This window comes from Setaria italica, chromosome IX, assembly GCF_000263155.2.
Source record: "Setaria italica strain Yugu1 chromosome IX, Setaria_italica_v2.0, whole genome shotgun sequence".
Taxonomy (NCBI): domain Eukaryota; kingdom Viridiplantae; phylum Streptophyta; class Magnoliopsida; order Poales; family Poaceae; genus Setaria; species Setaria italica.
The window spans coordinates 49,181,536-49,208,497 of NC_028458.1; the positions used below are offsets into that span (position 1 = coordinate 49,181,536).

At 48.3% G+C, this 26,962-nt stretch overlaps 2 protein-coding genes across 2 annotated transcripts; both read right to left on the bottom strand.

Moving 5' to 3' along the window:
* Nucleotides 1–265: 265 nt before the first annotated feature.
* On the bottom strand, nt 266–2,289 carry LOC101775133 (probable protein phosphatase 2C 32). Its single transcript, XM_004984802.3, has 3 exons — nt 1,688–2,289; nt 1,165–1,503; nt 266–957 (listed from the first exon to the last, which is right to left on the bottom strand). Exons 1-3 carry the CDS (start codon nt 2,156–2,158, stop codon nt 610–612), a joined length of 1,158 nt encoding a protein of 385 aa, XP_004984859.1. The 5' UTR covers nt 2,159–2,289; the 3' UTR covers nt 266–609.
* Nucleotides 2,290–17,240: 14,951 nt separating this feature from the next.
* Nucleotides 17,241–26,100, bottom strand: LOC101774323 (protein trichome birefringence-like 28). The gene is made up of 4 exons (XM_004984800.4): nt 24,876–26,100; nt 19,837–20,217; nt 19,545–19,703; nt 17,241–18,132 (listed from the first exon to the last, which is right to left on the bottom strand). The coding sequence occupies exons 1-4, from the start codon at nt 25,643–25,645 to the stop codon at nt 17,766–17,768; spliced, it is 1,677 nt and encodes a 558-aa protein (XP_004984857.1). The 5' UTR covers nt 25,646–26,100; the 3' UTR covers nt 17,241–17,765.
* Between the last annotated feature and the right edge of the window lie 862 nt (nt 26,101–26,962).

Genomic DNA, 26,962 nt, shown 5'->3' on the forward strand with positions numbered 1-26,962 from the left:
CTTGATACCACTTAATATTTTTAAAACAGCTTAACAATGGATGTGCATAGAGATTTGATTAGATGGGCCACAATTCATGAAAAATTGATTGTTTTTCCTTGGAATTTGACGTCTGAACTACTGTATATTAGACACTTCTATATTATAAAAATGAGAGATCACTAAACATGGAGATGATTTAAGAGGATGCTACGGTTTGCAGCATGATACAATGCTTGGCATTCTTTCATCTGGATCAACCAACACAAACTTAAAAGACAACGTATGAGAAAACAGGATAAGTTTTAATCAATGAATAGAATGTAACATTGTACATAGGCAAATTGCCTTTTTACAGTATGGAGCGAGGAATCATCCGCATTATTATGGTACTGTCAAAGAATGAATCAAATAGATCTAAGTACATAAAGAATGGTTCTAAAAAAAAGAATTGTTCTACGCCAAAGAATGAATGTTAAAATCCCCACAAAGTAGTGCAAGCTCATGAAAACTTTAGCCTGCAACGTAACATAAGTGATGTCAACCTATCCTGCCTGCTCCCCACCACCAGTCTGTTAGCACTACTGGCTACTTGGCTAGAATCTAAATCCAGTTTCTCCCAGAAATAAGTTAAGAACTTGTAAATTTCTGCAACTGTATGATTACAACGCTGATGTCGTCAGTTGAGCCCCTGGAAATCGATGTCTCAGTGAGCATCCTGCAGGCAGCCATACGAGAGGGCTTGTCATTATTGATGCAGAGAGGCCGTGCAAGGTCCACTGCCTCCTGATTATCAATCTTATCCCAGAGGCCATCAGAAGCAAGTATCAAGAACTCGCACTGCTGGTCAACCAGGAGGGTCCTGGTGTCGGGGTCAGCCACGATCCACTGCTTCAGGTGTGCATCCCCAATGCCTCTTGAAACTGCCAAGGAGCCCTGAACTCGCCATGTTCCACGATAATTTACCACGAATCCACCCTGAAATGGAGAAGAGCAGGCACGTAAGTCACATTGAAGAGTTTGTCGTCATGATGCATTCTCAGATGTCAACGAATTCCTCGATTTTCAAAGAGTTATCAAGTTCAAAATGCGCATTCATCAACAGTAGGATGAGTGTTTTTTATGCATTATTCAAAATGCATAGTTTGTGCAGGAAAGGGCAAGGGTAGGACTACCACTACTTACCAAATTCTCAATTCTCTCCTTCTCATCCTCCCGGGAGGCCCGGTGGTCGGAGGTGAGCGCCTCTGCCTTCCCCGCTCGGCTGAGCACCGCACGACAGTCTCCGGCATTGGACACGAAGAGGCCGCCCTTTTGAAGCACAGCCGTGACGCAGCACGCGCCCCCGCTCTCATCCCTCTTGAGGAACTCCTCGTCCGTCTTAAGGTAGCCCCTCTTCACCGCCCCTTCAATCTCTCCGCCATTTACCTTCTTCAACTCCTCAGCCATGAACTTGGGCATGTTCTCAGCAGCGAACTCGGCCGCGTTCTTCCCCCCGTGACCATCGAATACACCAAACAACGCCTGAGCAGTTGGAAAAAGTCGATTAAGTCTCGGTGCTTAGGACAACTTCATCAGAGGAAAACAATTGAAATTTTTCGGCCAAGTGACCCGAATGGTCACGTTTTAAGGACAATTCGTAGTTCGTTTTTTTCAAGATCACAGCAAAGTACACAGATCGGACGAATTGACTTTCAATCAAGCTTACCACTTGGGGATCTCCGCCGAGCGCGACTTTGGCCACATGCCGGTCCTCCATTTCCACCCTTCTTCGTCCCTTTCCCCTACGGCAGTACGCCGCGAACTCCTCCCCTTCCTCCTCGACCTCGTTCCTCGGATCCACCTCCACCGCGGCCACCGCGGCCGCCGCGGTGCCAGTCGGCGGTACCACGAGCGGCGCCGGTCGCCGCCTCTTCAGGACTGGCCCGGCCAGTGCAGAGGCCACCGAGGCGGCGGATGCCGGCTGGGGCGACGAAGACGGGGAGATCTCCTCCCGGAGCAGCGCGCGGAGCGCGAAGGGACGGAGCGGTGAGCCGGCGGCGGCGGCGGGCGCGGGCGCCGGCGAGGAGGTGGAGACGGCGACGGCTGGCTCCGGCGAGGCCGACGCGGCCTTGCAGGAGAGCTGGCGGCGAGAGGGCGAGAACACCGGCGAGCTCGGGATGGCCACCGTGCAAGACATCGCGAGGCGGCGGCGGCGGCGGAGCTAGGGTTTCTGGGCGCTCTCTCTGTGCTCGGCGCTGGTGCCCTGCCTCTCCTCGCGAGTCCAACGCCTTTCCGCTGGTCTCGGCTTTGTTTGGAATGGTCTGCGGAAATGGCCGTTTGAAAGGGGTTTTTATATACCGTGGGACGCGTTGCCGTGGACGCGCCTAACGGGACGGGGGATGGACTATTCTATTATTAAGTACAAGTCGAGATAATTGAAAACAATTTTCACCAAGAGTTAGACATCTATACCTCTTACAATAGTCTCACTTGCTAGTTAAAAGGTTTGACATGAAAAGGTGGATCCATTATTTTCAATGAAAGAAAATGATTCCGTCGATTCTCACCCTTTTTTTCTCACCGCACGCCTCACCTACCCGCCCGCCGTACCCGCCTGTTGCCCTCAACCTCGGACACGCACCTCCGGTGATCTCAGCTCGGATTTTCGTCCCAATCCTCCGCAATCAGCTCATTCTGATTCCCTTCTTCCTCGTTTACTCCCTGCGAAATCGTTGCTTTAATCCCTGACTCCCTGCGATGGCAGTTTCCAGCAGGGGTCCACAGCTAATGTAGAAGAAAAACGGAATGGTGGCGGCGGACCGCTGCTAGAACGACAAGTCGTCAACTTCCTGAGGGCAACGGCCCATTCCTTTGCATCCCCTTCCCTGTTGATTGTGCCATATCACCGGACTACGTGGTCAAGATTGGGATCAGCCGTGTGTCCGAACTCCGGGACTGGTGAGTTCATCTGCCTTTCTCAGCGTTGTCGCCCGCCTCTCCCTGTGTCCCCGCTTCCTCACCGATGTTGGCACCCCTTCCTCTCCGGACGCCGTCGCCGTCGGCACGACGTCCTAGGAAGCTGACGATTCTAGTCGCCAAGAAGCTCATCGCCGTGGGGCCTTCCCCAGTGCGTCCTCATCTTCTCCGCTTCCGGATCGGGAGTCCACAACTGCTATTATGATTCGATCCTCCTTATCGCCTCGATCCCGACCGAGCAACGACGACCCTCCTTCTCCTCCACAACTCTACGAGCTCCTCACCGTTGGCCTTGAGGTTCTAGCGTGCCATGCTATGCGGTTAACCTCATGATCAAACGTGCTGCCGTACCCAACATGATGCGGTTCAAGGAGATAGTGAAATAGAGATTTGAGACTTGTCAGTGACTTCGTGCTCCAGGTAAATAAATATTATTTGATGTCCTTCCTTTTCGTTTCGTCATACAAAAGAATCCCAAGAGAATGTTTTTAGGTTACGAGCCAAGTCACTACCTCAAGTTATTCTGTCAAAACAAAATATTCATGGTCTATATTGAGTATCGGGTTATAATTCTTTATATCTATACTTATTTTGTGTGCATTTCATAGTTGAACCTTGCATGTTTAATTTTCTAAACATCACTTGGGTATCAACTTGTATGAGCTTTGTCAGGACACTTAATTTCTTTTCACGTTCAAACTGATGTAAAATAGCATTTGGTCTAATTAGATGGGTTTCACTGGCATTATTACTCTCCAAAAAACTTAAAATAGTTGTTTTTGCTCCAATTTGGAGCTTCGTGGACTGATGGTTGCTACGACTGCAGACTGGAGAGAAGCTTGAGAATAGCTTCATTCAAATCTCAGGAATAATATTTTGGATGCACTTGCAGCAGTAAGAAGGCGGGTTCCAATTCATTCATATCATTCTCCGGTTCTTTATCTTGATGTGATCACCATCTTCTGAAGTGCAGCATTGATTTTTGGATTTCAATATTAATTTATCAATCCAGCTCTACTTTTTTTTTATTAATTCATGGATTGTATTACTGATATTGGGTTAGTCATGAAATTTATTTTGATTCTATGCTTCCTTTCTGTAGTAGAGTCTAGATATAATTGAGAACTCAATAGGAAATTCCGTTCTGTTTTATTTATTCTATTAGTCTCCTTTTGATTATTAAAGTGGTTGCTGATTTGTGAACAGATGAAGTTTCTTGGAGAACGTAGAATGCAAAGCGTTAAAGTTTAATACATCATTATTGCCTCCTCATGCTGCTATATTGATATCTTGCAAAAGCGCAGAAGGCTCACACCAGTTAAATTTGTGAAACTCAAAATTCAGTCATCTGTAACCTCAAGTGATTGACTAAAAATATAGGATTTTTGGACCTACTTCTTACTTGGTGTGGTGTGTTTTGAGAACATCTACAGTGTGTTGCCGCTGAGCCTGCTCCAAAGGCCGCCGCTCTCTGTGGACAACTGGGTCGAAGGACCTGCCAGGCCCCTGCTCTCTGTGGACAACTGGGTTGAAGGACCTGCCTCCATTCCATGAGACATCAGATAAATTTTCAATGAAAATATGTGTCCTGATGGGTTAGTTTTCCTTTTCTGGAATACTCAGGAGAGCTACGTATCATTGCACTAAGATAGAAAAAAAAGAGGCTCAAATAACCATACAAAACGCACACCACACACCCATCCTGGGACTTAAATACATACGCGCCCGATTTAGTATGAGGCGACCACCCCTAACCAACCACCACTGCTAACCATCAGATCGAGCAGCGGTCAGACTACTGAGGCTTTTCGCGCCTGCCAACATCCAGTGATCAGCTTCATCCTGTGCAAGGAGAAGCCCCCGATCCATCTTGAGCAAGGCACCATTAAAAACTATATCATTCCTCTTCTTCCAAAGGAACGAAGCCCCTATCACGACCAGCGAGTTAAATCCCCACCCAGCTTCCTTGTTGAATGGGTTAGTTTTCTTGCCGCAGTGCATGAAGAATCCATAATTTGACCCTTGGTGCTATATTCTTGGTTAATTATTACTTTCTATTTTTATTCCCATAATGATGGTGCTATATTTCTGCTCACATAGGCTGTTTTTTTTTCTGAATGCTGTGAGTGACTTGATGATGGCAAAGACGGCACGAGATCTGGTCATGACAGCTGAAATTTGCAGCAGGTAGTTTTATCTTTTGTGCTTTATTTTAGGTATTACTGGTATAAGATAGACTTTATGTTATTATAGAACTTAAGTTCCATTGGCGGGCCATTCTTATGGTATTTTGTACTATCATTTCTTTTCTTGGGTGTACTTAGATGGTCTAACCAAAGGTTGCTGATAAACTTTGAAATACTTTGTACTAACTGGTGCCCATAGAATTTTTTTCCATCAGTTCATTATGATATGACGGGTACCTGTACCAGGGGTACTTCAGAAACGGGCTAAGGCAACCAGACGCCAAAAGGCCAAAGGTCCAACAGCTAGAAGCATCCTGAAAGTCATCTAGACGATGTTGCGGCCCACCGCCTGACCTCCCTTGGTCAGAAGACAAGAGCCACGACTCGCCGGCTCAGCTAGCTCGAGGGTGGGGCCTGCAAGGGGTCCACAACACCTCACCTACTCCTTGACTTAGGAAGACCTGCGCTGTACGAGAGGCATTAAATGCACGGCGTGCCTCCCCTGACCGCCCCACGCTGGAGACATGACCGAGCGAGGGGAGCCGACCTTTAACCAGGAGGTTCGAGGGTGAGGCTACACCCTATGGACCGCCCGGGACGGCTTGCAGGATGAGGCCACGCGTGGGCGTACGCGCCCACGCGCCCCAGCATCATCATCACCTTCGCCGTCGAGGAGACCCGTCAAGATCAAGGCCATGCCACCGCGCCAGGCTCAGTGCCGTCCTGCAGGCGAGGTGGGACCTAGTGATAGACGTTACATCAAGGAGCGGCCGTGAGCGCACTAAAGAGGTCGGGGAAAGCCGGGATGAGAGGCGCGCCCCGTCTAGGCCACTAATCCCGACCCACCCTTTCGTCACCAGTACGGACGACTGCAACAACACTCGTCCCGTTTACTGCCACTGAGTTGGCGTACGGGATGGGAGCACGCCATGGAGCAAGCCGGGCTGTGCGTAAGCAACCCACGCTGCACAAGAGCCACCGTACAAGGCGTGCGAAGTCCACGACTAGCCAAGGGGACAGGACAAGGAGGCCTCTTGGTGCAAGGAAGATCCGACCACGCCACAATCTCCGACCTCTGAGGTCGGGGACCCCCTCCATTTCTCAACATTTTTTCCCCGGTCCCTGACCTATAGAAGGGGAACCGAGCCTCCTCTCTCTCTCTCTCTCGCATTCAACGCATACGCCCACACATCGCACAAACGCTTGCTTGCAAGCACCTCGTTGTAAGCCCAGTGCACTTGATCCAAGGAACACGACTCCTGCCGAAACTGGACGTAAGGATTTTCCCGAACCAGTATAACTCCTTGTGTCTTGTGTGCTAGCCATCGGAAGTGAGGAGAGTACGACGTACAATCACTAGTTGGCAGTCCAAAACACTGACATGATATTTTGTTACATTGCTCAGAACTAAGTTTTGCATGAAAAATCAGATAATGTTCATCACTGCATTTGATGAATTGCTTTGGAAGAATAAAGGCAACTGCTAGAATATGTTTGCAGATATTGAGAAGTTGATATAGTTGATGGAGTTAGTGGAGATGCAGCTAGCATCTGTTTACATCCATGCTATTCCACTTGCCTCTCCAGTTTTGCCCCATTCGAAAATAAATGGGCCATGACATGTCTGGTGGCTACTGTAATTGTGTTTTTTTGAAGAAACTACTGTAATTATGTTTGGAAGCTCTAATCATAGGTCTGATCTTTTAGGGAAATTCTGAGTAATATTCATAAGTGGTAAGTGCTTTTCCATAACACGTCTTTATTGCTGATCAGTTTAGTTGTTGTTTTATATACAGAGAATTGATAAGTGGTAAGTGGTAACCCTAAAACATAATGATAAAGCTCTTTTCCAACCACTCGACTACCTGTCTATGATGGTTCATTGGAGGGACCAGTGGCTTTGGTTGAGGCAAGGTGTCGTTGGGTCGCTGGCGAGCATGGATAGTCATGTAAATACGTAGATCTTTTTCATTTTGGTAATGGTGCGTGAATGTAAATGAGAAAATGAACTAATTTAGATTTACTATTTTTTTATAACCACATGTGTGGCTCACGTGTATTATAATTTACATAACAGTAATGTTAAGCAAATATGGACATCCTTTTTCTTGATTATTTCTTCACAGACTCACAAGTGAGATTTGTTCGTAAGTTATAACACAAGGGATCTTGGGATATAATCTATTTTTTAAACAAATGACCACATGTTGCATGTATATTAAATTCTTGTTTATTATAAAAATTTCAAAACACGTATTTGGGGCTTGTGCAATCTACTTAGATGAATAATTATGGCAATAGTTAAGTTTTTTGTTATAGTTAAATATTTTTTAATCCGTGTGATGCTAAATGTTGGTTACTTAATATAAATTTCTTATTATTATGAGTTTTGAAGATATGCCATCGCCGTTTACTAGATTGTTTATATTATAAATATGTAAACTTCTTGTTTAGTTGGTTTTTTAAAACAACGTGCCTGTGGCGCGTGCCTCTCGACTAGTAGGGATAAGAATGGACTTTGTTCCCTCGTTGTCATGGAGATTGGAACATATGTTATGCCGTGAGAATATGAGATGCTCTTTTAAAATGTTTTTTGTTTCCACTGAGGAAAAACGTTTTTTCCGGTTCAATATCTAAAACTATTGCTCTGTTTTAGGAATCAACTTTTTCTAGAAAAAGACAAATGCTCCAGTCTGTAACGTATTTTCAAAGGGACAAGAGAAATTTTTTTTCTGGTGCGATAAATCTGCCCAAGACAAACTTGGCAGAGATTTCAGTCCACTGAAGAACTTCTCTTCCGTTTACACTAACCGCAAAGGAGTCCCAATTGGATTTATCACTCTGGGTCTCTGGCTCTCATGTATTCTTTTCTTTTTACTAAAAAGACAGGAGCTCTGCTGTTTCGCTTTTTTTTTATACTCAAAATGTATTGCAAATTATAAGCAGTTTACAGAGATGAGGCAGAAGTCGCCCCAGTGAACATTTGCGAGCGCACATTGCACCGGGCAAGTTGTTCATGGTTTACATTGAGACAAGAAAATTGACAAGCATTTGAAGCCATGGACCTCCAAGCTTCTTTTGCTAGCATGTGTGCTCCAAGCTCTGCTGTTTCGCTTTGGCTCTTCTTAAGTTATCCATTGTTTGGCTATATCATTCAATTTTTATGTATAAAGCCAATTATATTCGAAGTCCCTAATTCTTCTTCCGTGGGCAACACAAGAATGGAAGTGCGAATGCGTGCTTTGGAATGCAGTAGCGTTCAAACTTAAATCCCGCTGTTTTGCGAGACGCCAGCAGCAGCACTAGCAGCATAGAAATTTGAAAAATGCGGTGATTTTAAAACTCGTAGCGAAAGGAAAACGATAGCGCCTGCCCTGGAGTGTTATACCCGGTCTCCACCGCAGCACCGCCCAGTTTTTCACACTGGCAAGTCCACCGGAAAAAACCAACGCAGGCGGAGGAGCAGGTTTAACTGGGCTGGGACTGGGGGAGTGAACGGCGCGCGAGTCAAACGAGCATACGTTAATCCCGTGTGGGGGACGACCACGGGAACGGGAAGGAAACAAGCGCCGATCCATGATCCATCTGCCTTGTGAACGCCGATCTCGATCGGCTATTCGGCTCCTAGTATGACGCGGTCATTAATCAATTGGCAATCCGTTGCACGAACACGCAACCCCTTCCTCGTCCCGCGACACGGGACACGGGTGCCGCCCAACCGTTGTCCGCCACGGGAGGGTTGGGGGCGGCGTGCGGCGCCGTGGACCGGTTTCCTTGGACGGACGCCGACCCGACCCCGTGTGCGGGTGTGGTGGCTTGATGGGATTGGGATGGGAGTTGGAGCAGGAACGTGCACGGAAGCTGCGGGCGGGGGCGGGGGGAGCTGTAGAACGCTGTGGTCTGGAAGACTTGGGGATCGGGACGGTTGCGGACGAGACGCTGACCAACGGCGATTGGACCGGACCCAGACGAACGTTGGAAGGAAGCAAGGCGACTACCTGCAGCCGCAGATCGCGTCCCGTACGCGTACGCATACGCTCGTGCAGACGCGCATTGGCACACTGGATTAAGGTCATCCAATTATGATTCTCTATTGGAGCTGATTCTCTCAGAATAAAAGTGATTCACTCTGATTCTCTAGCATAAATTTTTAAAATTAGGATGAAAAATCACTTCACAGAATTAGAAGAAGCTATTTTTTTCAGCTCCCAACCTCTTAATTTATTTTAAGAAATTACTTCATAGAATCATCAGATAATCACTTCTTTCTAAAAATTGTTTAACAGAACTCCCGCTGGAATCAACAGAGAATCAGATGTGGAGCTCTCACAAACGCACACCCTAAGTAACCTCGCGCGCCAGGGTTGTTGGATGACCAAGCCACGCGCCGGCTCGACGTGTGTAAATTTGCAATCCGCCTCGTAAGCGCGTTTCGCAGAATATGCTTTTTTGCAAAATCATCATTTATGGCACTGAACCGTGGCGCGGTAGTACGAGCATTTGTCTCTGCGATTGCCGATTGGCGACCTCGACCTGGGTTCCGTCCCACCCTGCGTTGGGGCCACAGTATGGTGTGTTCTGGGTGGAAGGGATCGTGTGGCCGTAGCGGGTACGGTGTGGGCCCCGAACCGCGGGAGGGGGTCGAGGGAGGGAGAGAGAAGGGGGCAGTCGAGGCCGCGAGGGCCACGTCCACGACCACGAGGCTCCACGAGGCGGAGAAAATGTACTAGCCGTTGCACTTGGTCGCCACCACACGGCGGTCGGCTGGACGGATGCGGGCCATCACCGTCACCACGATGCGGCGCCGCGGTGGCCGGTGGGGGCCTGGCCGCCTGACGTAACGAATGGTTCGTCTCGATTTTCCGAGTCCGCCGATGTGCCATGGCAGTATGGCACAGCTCAGGCGCAGCTGCTCAGGACAGCTAGGCCTGACCTTTGCGCAGGATATCTCGGGTTGGGCTTGAGCCTTTAGAGGCCCATTTACGGGACAAGACACGGCCCGAGCTAGGATCGGCATAAGCCAACGATGTACCGTCAGACACATAACGCTCTTAAATTTTTGCTGCTGCAAGCAAAGTTGACTTGAGGCGTTTTTGTTAAAAAAAATCGAGTTGACCGGCTGTCTGTTTACAGTTCACATCCCAGCATTTACCGGTTCGTGCGTCCACGTGCGAAAGCACAGCACGCAGCCGCCCCATGCTCGGTTCTGCTCGTGGTCGTGGCTAATCAACGGTCAAAAATCCAGTCGGTCCCCCAACCAAAGCAATCCGACCTGGCTACTACTAATTTCAACCGGGATTCAGGACCGCCCCAGCCCTGCCCGGCTTGCGAGCACACGTAATTGCCGACGCACGCGTGCGTGCGAACGGGACAGGGTCACAGGGAGTAGGCAAACGAAGAGCGCGCGCGGGCGATGCGAACTGCAACCTGAAGATATACGAGACGTGCGTTGCGTTGCGTTGCGTGTGCGTGTGTCGAGACGTTCAGTGCACGCGTCAACGTTCAAGCTAGGACGTAGCTGCGGGTTTGACTGCTTTGCCTTTGCTTAATCTGACGAACAAACTGCCGACGAGGGATGATCCTTGCCATGCTGACCCGGACTAGAGACTGCCAGTCTGCAACTGCAAGTGCCATACTATCTTGTTCTTGGACCTTGGTCAACCGGTCAGGCTTTGCCCGCTCGGTCATGGCAACTTTCGCTTCTCCCGCCTGTTATGTTGTCGGCGGTGAGCCTGCCGGTGACTGACGACTGACGAGACGTCGCGACCGCCACACAAATATCCTGATATCCAGCGTTTCCTTTTTCCTGAACCAAGTTCGGGAGAAGTCGGAAAAAACGTCTCGGAGCACGGCAGCAGTGGCGACGTACGCTAGGCCCGCCCTTCCATCAGCATGACCCGTGGCGTTCTCACGCCTTGTTTAGTTGCCCAACTTTGAAGATGCAAAATCAGTGTTGTAGCACTGTAGCACACTGTAGTGTTTCGTTTGTATTTGTGAATTATTGTCCAAATATTAACTAATTAGGCTCAAAAGATTCATCTCGCAAAGTACAACAAAATTATGCAATTAGTTTTTAATTTCGTCTACATTAAGTACTCTATGCATGTACCGCAAGTTTGATGTGATGAGGAATCTTCTTTTTGCATAGTATCAAAGTTGAAAGTTTGGGAGAAACTGTTTAAGGACCACAGTTTGAAATGACGAAGTGCTACTCTCCATTTTGTTTCGATCACGTCACCTGTTTGATCCGAACTTCTCCCACGAAGTACTAACTAAATACCCGCTCCGTTTAAAAATACAAGACGTTTTAGTGTAAATCTTCTCTAACCTTACTAAGTTCATATAAAAATATATTAATACCTACAATAGTAAATAAATGCATTATGGTGGATTTAATAAAATTAATTTGATGTTTGTGTATTATTTTAATAAAATTGGTCATAAATAAATAAATTCGACTCATAACGAAACCAAAAATACTATATTTTGGAACAATTCGAGTACTAGGGTAAGTTTTCCTTGGCAATTCTAGGGTGGGTTTGTTTGTTGCTCACCCTCTCTCAGGCAGCAATCTCACTCGCTCGGCGTAATGACGATCACTCAATCCACATTCAACAACCAACACATACTGGGCTGTCTTAATGCTCCTGGGCTCACAATTTATACATTTGCACTTGCAGGGCCGGCGGGGAGTGTTGCAGCATTGCAGCACCCCCTGCAATCTGCGGATCGGCCCCTGCCGGTGTGCGTTGTTTTGTTAGCATTCCTGAATTTCAGATTCCAAATAAACCGGCTGCCATATAGGACTGCTGGGCCAGATGTCCGCAGCTGTGTGGCTGATATTTTACAGCTCATATTAGATCCGGGTGAAAAAGGTTCAAATGATCCGAAGTCTCTGCAGCTAAAAACATCGAATCTTTGGAGACTAATTAGTAGAATTAAACATGAGTTGATTATAAAACTAATTACACGGATGGAGGCTAATTCGCGAGATGAATTTATTAAACCTAATTAATTCATGATTAGCACATATTTACTGTAGCATCACATTGTCAAATCACAGACTAATTAAGCTTAATAGATTCGTCTCGCAAATTAGCCTCCATCTATACAATTAGTTTTGTAATTAGTCTATATTTAATACTCCTAATTAGTATCTAAATATTCGATATGATAGGAACTTTAGTCCGGACTAAAGAACCAAACACCCTGATCACGACAAAACGTCGTCGAACGAGCGTCTCACGCGTTTTTTGGTCCGCCCTCGACCGACGCCCTGCCATCCGCTCACCCTCTACCCCTCCGCGCGCGTGCGTCCGCTGTTGATCATTGGGATCCCTCAGAGTCGTCCCTCGGTCCAGCAATGTTCCACCCGCCATCCGAGGCCCTCCGATCAAGGCAAAGGCCACCTCCCTCATCTAATACACCTACGCCAAACATGCCTCCATCGCCGCCACCTTGCCTCCGCCATTGATCCTGACAACGCTGCCAAACCGGCGCCGCCGTGTTGTAGATCCCGGTCCCGTCGTCTCTAGAACCAGCCTTCGCCTCAAACACACCGAAAGATCCAATGGCTGTTGCCCGCCATGCCGTCACCGTCGCCATCTCCATCACGCCGACGCCATCACAGATTCGGAGGCTCAATTTTGGGAAATAATGAAGGAGGAGAATCAAATGGCAAAGGTAAGAGAAAATTCCCAAAACCCCAAAACACAAGTCGAATCCCTAAAGTTATCCCAAGATTCTTGAAACCCAGGCCTGAGGGATACATACTTGTGGAATTGAGGCATGAAACTTGCGATTGGAGCAGATAGGCGGGGCAGAGCAGTGGCAGCGCCAACAGGCAACGGGAGGCGCCACCGCTAGGTGGAGCGGTGGCTGGCAGGCCCGCGCGCACGAGCTCCCTGCAATCCCGCGTGGGCAAGCTCTATGCCTCAGCTCCATCAATCGACACCGCCACAACATGCTCGCCTCCCCGGCGAGCCACTGCATCGTGTGTTGGGAACGACCCCTCCTGCAGGATGCCTGCCAGGCAGCGCCGCGCCATGACCACGTGCACCTCACGCTGGAGCTCCACCACACACTGTCCCTCGAAGAGGTCCCCCATCTTGCACTATTAGGGGAATGTTCCTTTCGTTCATGGCCTCAGTACTGGTTGAAATTGGCCCGGTACTAATGTGAGTGTTAGTACCAAGTCTAACGGATAGTCCCTGAGGAGATCCTCGTGACCCCCTTTAGTACCGGGCGGGGGTTTTACCTGGTACTAAAGGTGACATTTAGTACCGGGTAGGGGTAGGGTTTGCACCGGCCCCTTCCCTTCCCTCGAGGCGCTAGCCTTAATTATCCTCCACCGCTCCCTCACCTTATCCATCCGCTTAGCTCCCTCAGCCTCTGCTCCTCCGCCTCCCTCACCCTCTCCCTCACCTTCCTCTCCTCCCTCCTCCACCGGCCTCCTCCCTCCTCCCCGGTCTCCCCTCTCTGCTCGCCCCTCACCTCATGCCTGAGGTGAGGAGCGGCGGTGGGGCGGGGTGAGGCGCGGTGGCGGGGTGAAGGCGGGGTGGGCGGAGGCGGAGGTGGGGCGGGCGATGGGGAGGGAGGGCCGAGGGGGGGGGCCGGGAGGTGGGGCCGGGCGATTTTGTTTTTTTAGTTTTTTAATAACTTTGGTATCGGTTTGTTCAGCCGGTACTGAGGGTTCCCTTTAGTACCAAATTACCGGTACCGGTTGCGAAACCGGTACTAAAGGTTCCAACCGGTACTTAAATGTGGATTTTCCGGTAGTGTTGCGTGCAACTTGAAATCCCCCGTATGGATGTTCGGGAGTAGAGGGAGCTGGAGCCCAGAGGAAAAGGAGAGAGGGCCAGATATGATGACAGATCGAGCCAGCCAATCATCCTGGGAGCTTGTCTCTCATGGCCACAGTGGAGAGTGGAGAAGACAGTGAGTGTGTGTGTGGCCGTGTGGGTGGGATTTGGGAGAGGGAGAGAGTAGTGGTCGATGGAACCGAGGGAGGAGTGTGAGATTGAGGAGATGTACAGCTGCCCCGGCCACGCGTCGATGAGCTCCAGCTCTGTCTGGTGGCTGGATTTGGATGAGTACAGCAGAGGAGAGTGAACGGATGAGAGCGAAGGGGAAGGGGTAGAAAATCTGAGCACACAAAATAATAGTTCGGATTTTTCGTTTCTCGCTGTTGTTTGGACCCATCTCAGCTTGTAGTAGTAATTTAGTATGCAGTATGGTCGATGGATCAAATGTCCAGAGCACACGGAGATAAAATATAGACCGTAATTGCTAATTACACGACAACGGACTTTGATATTTTTTGACTCGTCGGTCACTGTATAGGAAAAAGGATGTATCCTTATAGTTTAATAAATAAATTAGATTGTTATCTACTTTCAATTTTCTATACTGTCCCTGCATTCAAACGCCCATGCAGCCGCATTCCAAGAAGCGCAGTTGTACTGTAGCAATGAAGATTCAATGGCCAAAATTGAGTTTGTGTTTTGAGCTTAATTATTCAGTGCATTTCATTACGAAATTCTATTTTAAGTCATTGCCTCAGCCCAGTCAAATAAATAACATTTTCCTTTTATTTATTAGTTGCTGGGCTCAGTGGCCAAATTGAGTTTGTGTTTTGAGCTTAATTATTCAGTGCATTTTATTAGGAAATTCTATTTTAAGTCACTATTTTAACTTTTAAGTATGTGCAAATAAGAAATGCGTAACTACATCACATAGTATCTTACTATTACTAATTGGAGGCTTCTTTTGAAGCCTCCAGGTGAAGCCACCTAGATTCCTAGGTGGACATTTTAGAAAAAGAAAGAAATCCTAAAAATTCTCACAAAAAAGCAAAACATCCGACCATCGATCGATAGATTCAAATCATTATAGCCATTGGATCTATTATATCTTTTAAAAAATTACCCACCTATGCCATTATGAAAATAGCCTAAAGTAACCCCCTAAATCTATATATAAATTACCCACCTCTGCTATTATATAAAATTAATTAAAGTAACCCCCTAATCTTCATCAAAATTACCCACTTATGCCATTATAAATAATATTTAAAATAACCCTCTAATTTGCAACTGAATTGCCTACCACTCTTACTTAAAAGTTTTAAGTAACCCTTAAATTTGCATCTATATTACCCACACATGCTATTATTAAAAGTAACATGAGGTAACCCTACATTTTTTTTCCATTGGAGACTCCACATTAGTTCCCACGAGACAAGCTAGAAAAAAGAGAGAAATTCTCATAAAAATTAAAAACATCAAACACCAATCATGTAAACTCTAATTATCATAGCCATTGATCTATTATATTTTTTAAAAGGTTACCTGCCACTATCATTGTGAAAATATTAAAAAATGAGCTCTAAACCTATATCTAAATTACCGAGCTCAGCTATTATAAAAAATAATATAAAGTAACCTCATAATCTTCATCCAATTTACTAATACACATCATTATAAAGCATAACTTAAAATGTCATTGTAAAATTTTATCTATGTTACCCACGTATGTCGATATTAAAAATAACCTAAAGTAAACACCTAAATCTTAATCTAATTATCTTCATGTGCATCATACAGAAATATCAAAAAGCAAATTAATATATGATTCTAAATTACCTATTTATGTCATTGTTAATATAAAAATACTAAGTTAAAGTATATACACACGATGAGTGCCACCATTTAGACCATTTATACATGTATGTGAGGAATCGATGAAAAATATTGATTTGTATGCTAAACATAATGTACGAAGGATTGGAGGTGTGATACAAAATGAAAAAAATATGAATATGGATGAAAAAGTACAGAGTAATTATTGATTAAAAAGCAATTACAACTGGACAAAGATAGGTACATATCTATATAATTATTATGTTGAAGTATTGGAAAAATAAGAGAGTAGTAGGTAAACAATTTTAATTAGCTAAGAGTTTAATTTTTAAATAATTTTTCTATACAATAGCTTCTAAAAATATTAGCCTGTGCGGAAGCACGGGTTGATGGACTAGTGATTCTAATGCGAAACATCAATCTGTGTCCTCTGTAGGGCTTCGCATACCTCCCTGGCGGAGTCTGCGTGTCGAGCATGGGGCGGCCCGTGTCGTACGAGCAGGCGGTGGCGTGGAAGGTCCTGAGCGACGACGACACCCCGCACTGCCTTGCCTTCATGTTCGTGAACTGGTCCTTCGTGTGAGAAAAACCCTAGTTACCCCTAATCAAGGTTTTAATCTTCTTATTTTCATTTCATGCATTATATTCCATTCTAATCACTGCATACGAATTTCAGTAGTTAAATTTCAGGGTGCTTTAATGGTGAACCATGATCCTACCTGAAAGACATCATCCAATTGAGATAATCTATACTCAAAGACCGTGAAGGAGCTGAAGATAACTGTTTATTCCTCGAATTATATGTAACATGCAACTCCATTTTAGAAAATCCAATTTGAAACTGCCATGTGACATTATGTGCCACTTTAAACTGATTTTTATTGTATAGCATTATGTACCGTTCTAAACTACATCCATGGAGATTTTTTGTTTATGCCCGTAGCAATCGCATGGGCACGATCCCAGTCACTCTCAAATGGAGGACCCCTCCCATTCTGCGTCCGAGAATCTTGTGCATGTCCCATGCTGGTGGTTCCCAGCAACTCTTGGCGTGCCATATAAAGTTACTGTGCACGGTGCACCGCATGGTGTCCTTGGCCCAGCTCAAGTTCAGTGCCTCCTCAGGTCGTTGTTGTTGGACACAGGGAGTACAGGCATCTTTTGGCATGCGCAGATGCCGGAGCATCACATGATCTCAACTATCCATGCATGATTCTGCCTGTTTCTCTCTTCATATACTGAGATTGACAGTACAGTAACTCTGAAAGACAGGCCTACATTCTTGTGGCCAAGTCATATGGTGCCCGTGTGGCTGTATCTTGATCTTTATCTTGATCATCTTCTTATTATCCAACTGTATGGTGCCTGTATGGCCAAGTCATACATTATTGTACAGCAGTTGCAGTTCTAGAACAGTTTAGGCAAAGTGGTCACTGCTTGGAGAGAGGGAAAAAAGGATAGTGGATGCACACAGGAGTTGTCATGATTGAAGAACAGATGCACCTCTAGGTAGTCTTTATACCTCTCTTAACATTGGGTGCACCAGCATAGTGTAATACACAAAAATTTCTTCTTTACATGTAATGTAACCCCTCTTTTGCTTCCCCCTTTACAACATCTCTTGCACGACCTTTTGCTTTTCTCCGAGCCATGCTGATCACCAGGAGAAGAAATCAAATGAGCTAGCGAGCTACTACTCAACACAGCTCGCCACTTTTTTTTTCCTTTTACCCTAGCTAGAGACCCTCCACTTGTGTTCCAACAAAAGAATCAAGGATGGTTAACAACACGGAACAGCTTTACGCAACCAAAAGAAAGAAAATTGGTAAAAAAAAAAGAAAAGAAAAGGCGAGCGAGGATCCCTTGTGTCAAGACAACTTTGTCCTTGGCTGACGATCAGGTTCCTGTACTGTACGGCATGGTTGCAGCAACAACACCGGAGCCTCGTTCTTCGGACGCTGCCCCGTCGGAGTAGTAAAGCGATCAGAGGATGCATGGCATGCTACTGCTGGGCGGGCCATGGGCTGGAGGCGATGCGCGCGTAGAGGAACTGGTTCCAGGTGTCGGGCAGGCCCGGGAGGCACCAGTGGATGCAGTCGGCGTAGGTCTTGGGGTCGGCCTGCTGCTCCGGGGTGAGCAGCTTCCCCTGCCGGAGCGTGTGCACGGAGGTGTGCGCGTCCTTGCGGAGCTCGGACAGCGCGGTGATGTCGACGAAGTGGACGGGCACCCGGCGCAGCGTGGGGAGCACCTCCTGCGCCCCCGCGTAGAGGCGCCAGTCCGTGCCCACGTCCAGCGACGTGCTCCGGTTCGTGATCGGCAGCGTCTCCATCGCGCACTTGATCCCGCCCTGGTTGCCCCACGCCTCCGGCCTGCATATGCGCGGCACCCATCGGTTAGTCAGTGAGCCAGTGGCAAATGGCCAGTAGAAATGGTGCCTTTTATGAAAGTTAAAGCCGCCAGCCTTGCGCGTCCTAAGATTCGGTCGTCCTGAGATACGCTGAGATGGTGCACACACGCATATTGGTGCCATTATTACTGCATGTGAGGCTTTGGAGTGCTAGATTCCACGGGGATCAAAATAACTTTGCAGACGGAGCACTACAAGAATCCCTTTGCGTAACAAACATTGGCAAAAAAATAGTATGAAAGGTATGCAACGGCAAGGCTACTGGATGCTCAGCGAAAGGTCAGCTGGGAACCCGCCCATCAGTATTCGAGTCCTTGACTCGGTACTGAAGCTTGTATTTTTTTGGATTTATTCCAGAGTTTAACCGGCGCTTTTTTAATGGTAGGTGACGTGCCCGTCAATATCGAGGTGTTAGTGGTGACTTCGTCAATTTTAAGGATTTGCCGATCCAGTTTTTCAGAGATACTCATAAGGGTAGGATTGCATGTGTTTGTGTGACGAGTGTGCTTATATATATGTGAGCGTCTGCATATGTACTGTGTGATTCGGGGAAAAAAAGGGTACTGGATGCTCTCAAGTTTCTGGTGTTCATCTTTCCGGGGCAGCATTAGCGAACTGGACAGGAGTATCGACCGCATTGTCTTTGTCATTAACTTAAGTGTGCGTGGGGCTCGGGAAGCTGGAATCGTATACTTGCTCTTGGCCTTAGGTATAGGGTGGGCCCAAATTGAGACGCATGCCTATGGGTGTGGGCCTTAGAATTCTATATGGTCCACCTGCTTGCCCATTTGATTCAGCTTAATTTTCTCCAAAGAAATGCAGGCTTATCCTGACCTACAAAGTCATAATGCATCTGCAAATCTGTATGTTGAATTGATCATGTTTCACCCAATGATGATGCACCTACGTCAGCCATGTTTTCTGACGGCGTATGGCCTGAATGTTCCTAGGCTAAATGTGCAGGCAGGTGGCATGCTGCTGCAGTGAAGGTGGCCAGCTTGTGGTACACCTCTGAAGGTTCGCTGGTCTTTTCTCAGCACCTAATTTCGCAAAAGCAGGCGTCACTTCTCGCGAGGTGTAGGTTCTAATTCACTGTCACTTTCGCTGGTTCTCCCCTCGTGAAGGCAGCGCGGATTGGTGATTGCTCAGCGCCTAATCGACAGAGCCGTGTCACTGTGCGCGCGCGGTTTGGTGCAGCAGGTGTCGATCGATCGATCTCCCTCGACGTTAACAAGTGCTCAAGGAACCATGCTTGCATAATGGCATTACGGAACAATTCAAAATGCAGATAAATTCAAATTCATAATGGATTACTGCAAAAATGAAGTTAGCTGAGTAGCAGTGTGTCAGGCTGGGAAAAGAGTTGTGGCTTACGTGATGTGGTTTGGTGACATGCCCATGAAGAAGACGGTGGTCTTGTTGGGGTCGATGTTCCGGTCCACCCATTTCGCCCACGTCTTGAGCACCTCCTTGTACGCCACGGGGCGGTCCACCTCCACGTACTCGGTGGAGCCCTGGTCGAAGGACCCCTTCCTGCCAATTTCAATTTTCAACAGACAGATGGCAATGTCAGTCAGATCAGAGAGCCCTTCTTCCCTGACGATCGATCGAATGAGCATTGTGCAACAAGAACAGCAGCAGCAGCAGGTCGACATCGACTACTCACAGGACTTTCATGTCGAGGGTGTTGAGCCACCAGATGTAGGTGTTGAAGACGAGGTAGTCGACGCCGACCCAGTTTCGTGCGTGCTTGGCGATGGCGTGCCACTGGATGACCCGGTCGGGGACGCTGTGCACCTTGGGGTTGTCGGAGTTGGACTCCACCAGGAAGGGCGCCCAGTAGAACTCGACCGTGGCGTTGTAGGCGTGCGCGTAGAACACGTTGCTGGAGCCGCCGTTGACGAACTTGGTCAGCGTCTTCTGCCCCTTTGGGATCACCGACTGCACCAGGCACACCATCGACTCCCACTGGTTCCGGTTCAGCGAGTCCCCCACGAACATCAGCCGCTTGTTGCGGAGACGCTCTAGCAGCAGCCGCGCGTCGAACCTGCAGCCAGACGAGCCGTCTCATCAGTCATCACAATCCATGGCGTATTCTATTCGCGTCAGGTTGCGTGCAGCTGTTTCTCGGTTGGACGAGCGCACATTTTGGCGTGCCTGATCGAATTTGTTTAGCCCCCCTTTGGCATGGCTCTCCGAGCGGCTCTCGCTGCAGCTTCACCCCAAGCCGTCCCAAACGCGTCAGAGGAAAATAGCTTCCGTGCGTGAGCCGGCGAAAAGCCGCACTGGGAAACAACGGCGCGCGACGAGCCAAAAAAAATGGCTCCCCCCGGCTTCTCCCGTCCGCATGCATGAAAGTTGAAAGAAATTACAACTTTGCCACCGCCCTCATCAATTCCTACCGGTTCATCTCCCCCATCCGCCTGCCTCCTCTCTCCCGCTCCTCCTCCCACGAAGCTCCTGGCGGCGCCGGATGAATCGGCAGGGGCGGCCGGCGGCAGGTGGGCGAAGTGGTGGCGGAATGGATGGATCCGGCGGAGGCCATCCTGATCCATGGGCTCGTTTTCCCGGAGGCGTCGCCTCCCCTCGTCCGGCCGGCGCGGGCTCTCTGCATCCCGCCGGCGCCACCTCCCCTCGTCCGGCCGGCGCGGGCTCTCTGCATCCCGCCGGCGCCACCTACCCTCCACCCGCCGGCCCTCAACCCGCCGGCGCCGCCCCCCTTCAGGCCGGCGGCCCTCAACCCGCCGGCGCCACCTCCCTTCAGGCCGGCGGCCCTCAACTCGTCGGCGCCGCCTCCCTTCAGGCCGCCGGTGCCGCCTCCCATCATGGCGCGGGCGACCCTGCCTTGGGTGCGAGCGCATGGCGAGGAGGCCACACGGCCTTTCTTGCTGCTGCGGCCGCGAGCGCGGCAGCTGGACCGTCTGGGGGAGGCGCTGGAGCATTTGCTGCAGCCGCCGCCGCCGCCGCTGCCACTGGAGAATGGCCGGATTGGTGGAGGGCTTCGGCTGCGGCAGCGGAGGCTCTAGGGCCTGATTGGCTCGGTTGGCTTGGTCCAGAGGCCGGTGCCACCGGAGGAATCGAAGAGGAAGTGCCCATTGTGGCCAATCCAAGTCGCCGTCGTGCTGGGAGAGGTGGTATTGGTGCGAGAGCTGGCCGTGCAACAAGGCCACCGGAGCGTGCTGTGTCTACGGATGTTGATGTCGACCTCACTGATTCCAGGTGATAAATGCTACTGTTTGTAATACACATTCCATAATGACTTGCTAATGGAGAATGCCTTGTGTTAGAAGAAGATAGGTTGTTTTTGTATGAAATTGATGAGCCATTCATGTTTGTGATGCGTGTTTATAACATGTCAAAGCCATACTGTCAAAACTGAGAAAAAGCCATACTTCGGCTTATAACAACCTTTTCTTTGTTGCCAACAGCACTGCCGATTGGTGCGATGAGAATACCCGAATAGTGTGTGAGCTTTTTGCAGCCGAAGTACTGATAGGAAATCGTGATAGCACACATTTAAATAAGGCTGGGTATAAGAATGTAATGGAAAAATTCAAACAGAGGACTGGGATTGAGTACAATAGAAAACAATTCAAAAATAAATGGGATAGGTTGAAAAATGATTATGTTATTTGGAAGAAATTGATAAATAAGGAGACGGGCATTGGATGGGATGCAACTCATACAAATATTGTTATGCCAGAGGCATGGTGGAAGAAGACAGCAAAGGTGAGTGCAACATTACCAGTACATTTTTTGCCTCTTTTCAGGCACTAATAGCTTATGATGGTTATGTGATAAACCATTCTTTTATTTCATTGCAGGCTATAAAGGGAGCTAACAGATTTAAGAATAAGGGCCTTCAAAATGAGGACCAGCTGGGGATTATGTTTGAAGATCTTCGCAACACTGGTGATGATCATTGGTGTGCCTCTAGTGGTGTACGGCCATCTGAGGCAAACTTGACTCGTGAGGATGCACCATTGCCTGTTGACGATGATGAGGATGATGATGCAGCCGACGATGATGATGACAGTGAGGCAGAAGAAGTGACACCTACAAGTGTGAGAGGAAAGAGAGCTAGAGTGACTGAGAGCACCAGGGGAAGGAAACCAAAGACTGCTACTGGTCAATGGTTTCAAGAACAGATGGGGAAAATTGTGGAGATGAATGAGAGAACGACCGCATCATGTGAGTCTATTGCAAGGAGGGAGGATACATCTGGTTGTTCCATCCAAGATGTAATGGCATTGGTTAAGAATTGTGGTGCTACAACTGGGACAAATGAACACTTCATTGCATCCATAGTTTTTACCAAGAGAGCGGAAAGGGAGATGTTTATGACTTTAGACACTGCCGAGGAGAGATTCCAGTGGCTGACAAAAAAGTATGAGTGGATGAATAGAAATGTTGTGGATAAGTAGAACAGTTCGTATTTGTATGAACCCTTGTATCCTTTTTAATTTGCATGAACCCTTGTAGTACATTTGTTCCTGTATAACTTCCAATAATTTGTGCTAGTTTGTTTGAATTCCAATAATTTGTGCTAGTTTGTTGTCTTGTTACTACTATTATTCATGGTATTGGTTGTTGCTTATTCATGTGTCCTGTTTAAATGACAGTGGTTCTTCTGATGCTGATGAGTGGGCTTCAAAGACTATTGAGTTGATTCGGTCGGTGCAGAACAATCTTTTTGCAAGCGCTGTTGTGGCAGGGAAATATTTTATGACATATCATGACAAGCATGAAACTGCTATGCCAGGTCAAAGTGGGTATGGATGGACTCTGGAAAAACTTAACACTCCAGGTCAAAGTCATAAGATGTTTAGGATGACTGCATCTCTCTTTTACAAGCTGCATGATCTGTTAGTGAGTACTTATGGGCTCAAGTCATCCCTTCATATGAACTCTATTGAATCACTTGCCATCTTTCTAGTTGTGTGTGGTCATGGTTGGTCTAATAGTGGTCTACATGGTGTATTCAAGCGTTCTGGGGAGACAATTAGCAGAAAATTTGATGAGGTCCTCATGTGTGTGGTGGCTATGTGTCAGGATTACATACGACCAATTGATCCTAATTTCTGTACAACACACACTAGAATTACTGGAGATCGGAGGATGATGCCATATTTTAAGGATTGCATTGGAGCACTAGATGGTACTCATATTTCAGCAACACCATCTCAGCATGATTTTATTAGATACATTGGACGAACCGGGAAAGCAACCCAGAATGTTCTTGCTATTGTTGACTTTGATATGCGATTTACATATGCTTCTATAGGGCAACCTGGCTCTATGCATGACACTAGTGTGCTCTTTCATGCATTGGAAAATGATCATGACACATTCCCACACCCTCCTGTAGGTATGTTAACCTATTTGTATGTAGAATGCTAACGTTAGTACATCTTCTAATTACTTCCTTATTTGTCTTTCCACATTTGTGTCTAGGGAAATATTACGTTGTCGATGCCGGATACCCAAATCGGCCTGGATACTTGGCGCCATACAAGGGTGAAAGATACCATGTACCTGATTGGCGGAGAGGTCCGGCTCCTAGTGGTGAGCAAGAGCTTTTTAACCATTTGCACTCCAGTATTCGTAATGTGGTAGAGCGTACTTTTGGTGTTTGGAAAATGAAATGGAGAATCCTTCTCAAGATGCCGAGTTACCCTTTGGAAAAGCAAATGATGATGGTTGCAGCTACCATGTGTCTTCATAACTATATTCGTGAGAATCATGCCCTAGATAAACATTTTCGAAAGTGTGATCGAAATCCTGATTTTGTGCCTATAATACCTGAGAGATATGCAGCACATCATCCTCCTCGGAGTGCTTCAGATAGTTCAACTCGACATTCTAATGATCGAAGCATGGATAGATTCCGTGATGACATTGCAAGGGCAATATTTCTTTCTAGATCATCGTGATATTGTATTGTTTGTATGGTTGGATGCTATGTGTATCCCCTGAATGTATTATTTTGTCAACAGCACTTTGTAACAACAACCTAATTATTAGCTTACCTATATTTTATATTTATTGTTTTTTTTATTTGACGCAAATCACATTATCAATAGAGTCAACACATAAAACTCATATCTCCAAGCAATACACATATGCAAGGGCGCAATGGACAATTGACATCTTCTATACATTCTAAAAAGCTAGGAGAAGCCGTTTTGCCAAACGTTTTCGTACAAAATAAGCCAGAGCCAGAAAAAGCTGCTTTTCCATACGAGCCAGAGCCAAAGCTGTTTTTTCACGAGCCAGAGCCTTGCCAAACGGACCCTTAGTAGCAGTCGTCGCTGACAAATTGCTGTCCTAGACTAATACGGGGTCCATGCATGGACCCAACGGACAGTACAGTCCTACTACTCCATTCTGCCTGCGCTAATCTCGAGCGTTTTGTGTACTGCTGCATTAATGCATCTGACACGCTGACCATTAATTTCCGTGTTCTTACAAGATCAAATCTTTTTTTTAAGAGTCTAGTGTCGTTTTTTGTTTTCGAAAAAAATAGTGTACTTCAGTCTACTTGTCGTTTGCGTGCCGCTAAAGCCGTCGTCAGTTTCCAGAGAAACAGGGGAGGTTTCTGAAACCGACGATGATGGATCATGGACTGATCTCCGGGCGGCGGCGCCAGGGATCATGGACGCAAACGGTCATCAGAGAGGAGAAGAAGAAGAAACCAGAACGTACCGCGGGAGGTCGCAGTCCGTGGGCTGCCAGCGCCACTTCTGGTACGAGTCGTCGCGGCGACCGTTGCGCATGCAGGTGACCTGCTCCGTCAGGAACTCGCACTCGCCCTCCTTGTACACGGGCGCGTTCACCTCGTCGTACACCCAGTTGCCGCGGTACAGGTCGCACGTCTCCGGCACGCTCACCACGGTCCGCAGCGCCGCCGTGGCCGCCGCGGCCTTCGCCGACGACGCCTTCTCGGCGGCCTCCTCGTCCGCTCGCCGCCGGGCCTCGTCGGCGCCGCCGCCGCCCGTCACGGTCGGGAGCGTCACGTCCCGCTCCTTCTCCTGCACCACGTCCACCGCGTTGGCATTGGCCTTCGCCTTTGCGGCGGCGGCCGCGGCCGCACCGGTGGTGCCGGCGGTGGCGTTGGCGCCACCCTGCAGCGATGACAGCGCCCCCGCGGCGGCGGGCGCCTCGAGGACGCGCACGATGACCTCCTCCCCGCGCTTTGCGAGCGTGTTGACGGCGGCGTGCGCGGCGGCCTCGGCCTCCTGCAGGAGGTGCAGGTCGGGGGCCTTGGCGCGGATGGCGCCGGCGCTGAACTGGAAGTCGGTGATGGACTTGATGTCCTCGTTGTACAGGAACGTGGCGAAGACGAAGAGCGCGAACACCACCGCCGCCAGCGACAGCGGCGCGCCGTTCTTGCGCGCCGCCACGCCGGCGCCCAGCGCCGCCTGCTTCATCGCGAACGGCGCCGACGCGAACACCGACTTGCGCCGCTGCTGCATCTCCGGAGCCCCCCGGTGGCCTCTGCGCCCGCGCTTTATACGAACTCACCCACGCCGCCGCCGCCCGCACGACCCTTTCGGGGTGGCGTGCACTCCCACGATCGGGAGCGTGAAAAGGAAGCTCCTTCTGCTTCGATTTCCTCTATTCCTCCTCCCTCTCTGTATAGGATAGAGATTGGGAGACGAAACGGAGCTCGCGTAGCTTAGTTTGCTCGCAGTCGCAGGTCTTGCTTGCTGCGGCTGCGTGCCTTCCCCTGTCCTTCTCGATCGCCTGCTGGCTGCTCCCTATATATGACGCCGATCCCTTTACGAGTTTGGTGTCCCCTTCTGTTGGATGCGTGCCTTTCCTTTGCTTCGCTTTGGTATGTTTGGTTTGGTTCGCCTGCTTTCTTCTTTTATGGTTGCCGGATCTCTTCCTCCACCAACACTTCTAACCCTTTCTATTTTCTAGCGCTAGGAAGGATTTGGGCTCCCCTTCCCATTCGCCTCCTCCTTATGTGTCTAGAGAGAGAAACTGTGGCCTACCGGGAGGGTGGGTCAAATGAGTAACAAGCAAGCTTGCAAGGCTTCCATGGGGGGTTTGGAGGTTAAGCTGCTGCTGTACATGTAACCACAACAGCAACGTGTGCCAGTGTTGTGCTCTATACTTCTATCCGCCCATCCCCATCACCTTCTTGCCCTTCTTGGTGTGTACGTATGTGTGTTCCAGCATTCAGTTGTTGCTTGCTCTTGATACCATTTGTTTCTTCTCCTTTTCGTATTGGGTACGGGAGGGATGTAGGCTGGCTGTATTGTATGGTCGCGAGGATGTATTTGTTTTGTTTATGGGATGGATGGATGGATGGATGGAGTCAGTGGGTGGACTGTGGCTGTCCTGTCGCGCCTGGGGTGGGAGCAGATGGCGAGATGGGGAAGCAATGGGCCAATGGCGACTGAAGCAGACTGGGCAGGTCCACCTGGCGGGGATGCCGGCCTACGTCACTGCCCCTTTCGTTTTCTTTTTTTTTTGGAATGTATAATTTGTGCTTACTGCTCATATATGTATCGTTTAAACAAAGTCATAACGATGGAATGGGCGTGCATCATCGGAGAATGATGTGTCAGCCGCATTCTTTAGGTTTCCGAGTTTTGACAGCGTTAACGTAGTGGAGCCACAAGTGACAAGCTGGGCTACTGTTCAGATTTGTTAAAGTGTTCATAACTGACTATGGCTTAGATTAAGCAAATACTAATTTGTGAGTCCTAATGGGAAATATACTGAACATGGAGAGATATGCTCAGTTCTCTACTCCATCAGTTCAGAAATAATGATGATGG

Bases quoted from the DNA above. Each gene is read 5' to 3' on its own strand.
- LOC101775133 (XM_004984802.3), bottom strand. From the start codon at position 2,158: ATGTCTTGCACGGTGGCCATCCCGAGCTCGCCGGTGTTCTCGCCCTCT. The intron at 1,504-1,687 runs GTAAGCTTGATT...CCAACTGCTCAG, and splicing joins TCGGCGGAGATCCCCAAGTG to GCGTTGTTTGGTGTATTCGA. The intron at 958-1,164 runs GTAAGTAGTGGT...TCTCCATTTCAG, and splicing joins AGGAGAGAATTGAGAATTTG to GGTGGATTCGTGGTAAATTA.
- LOC101774323 (XM_004984800.4), bottom strand. From the start codon at position 25,645: ATGCAGCAGCGGCGCAAGTCGGTGTTCGCGTCGGCGCCGTTCGCGATG. The intron at 20,218-24,875 runs GTACGTTCTGGT...GTCTGGCTGCAG, and splicing joins ACGGACTGCGACCTCCCGCG to GTTCGACGCGCGGCTGCTGC. The intron at 18,133-19,544 runs GTAAGCCACAAC...GCGCATATGCAG, and splicing joins ATGTCACCAAACCACATCAC to GCCGGAGGCGTGGGGCAACC.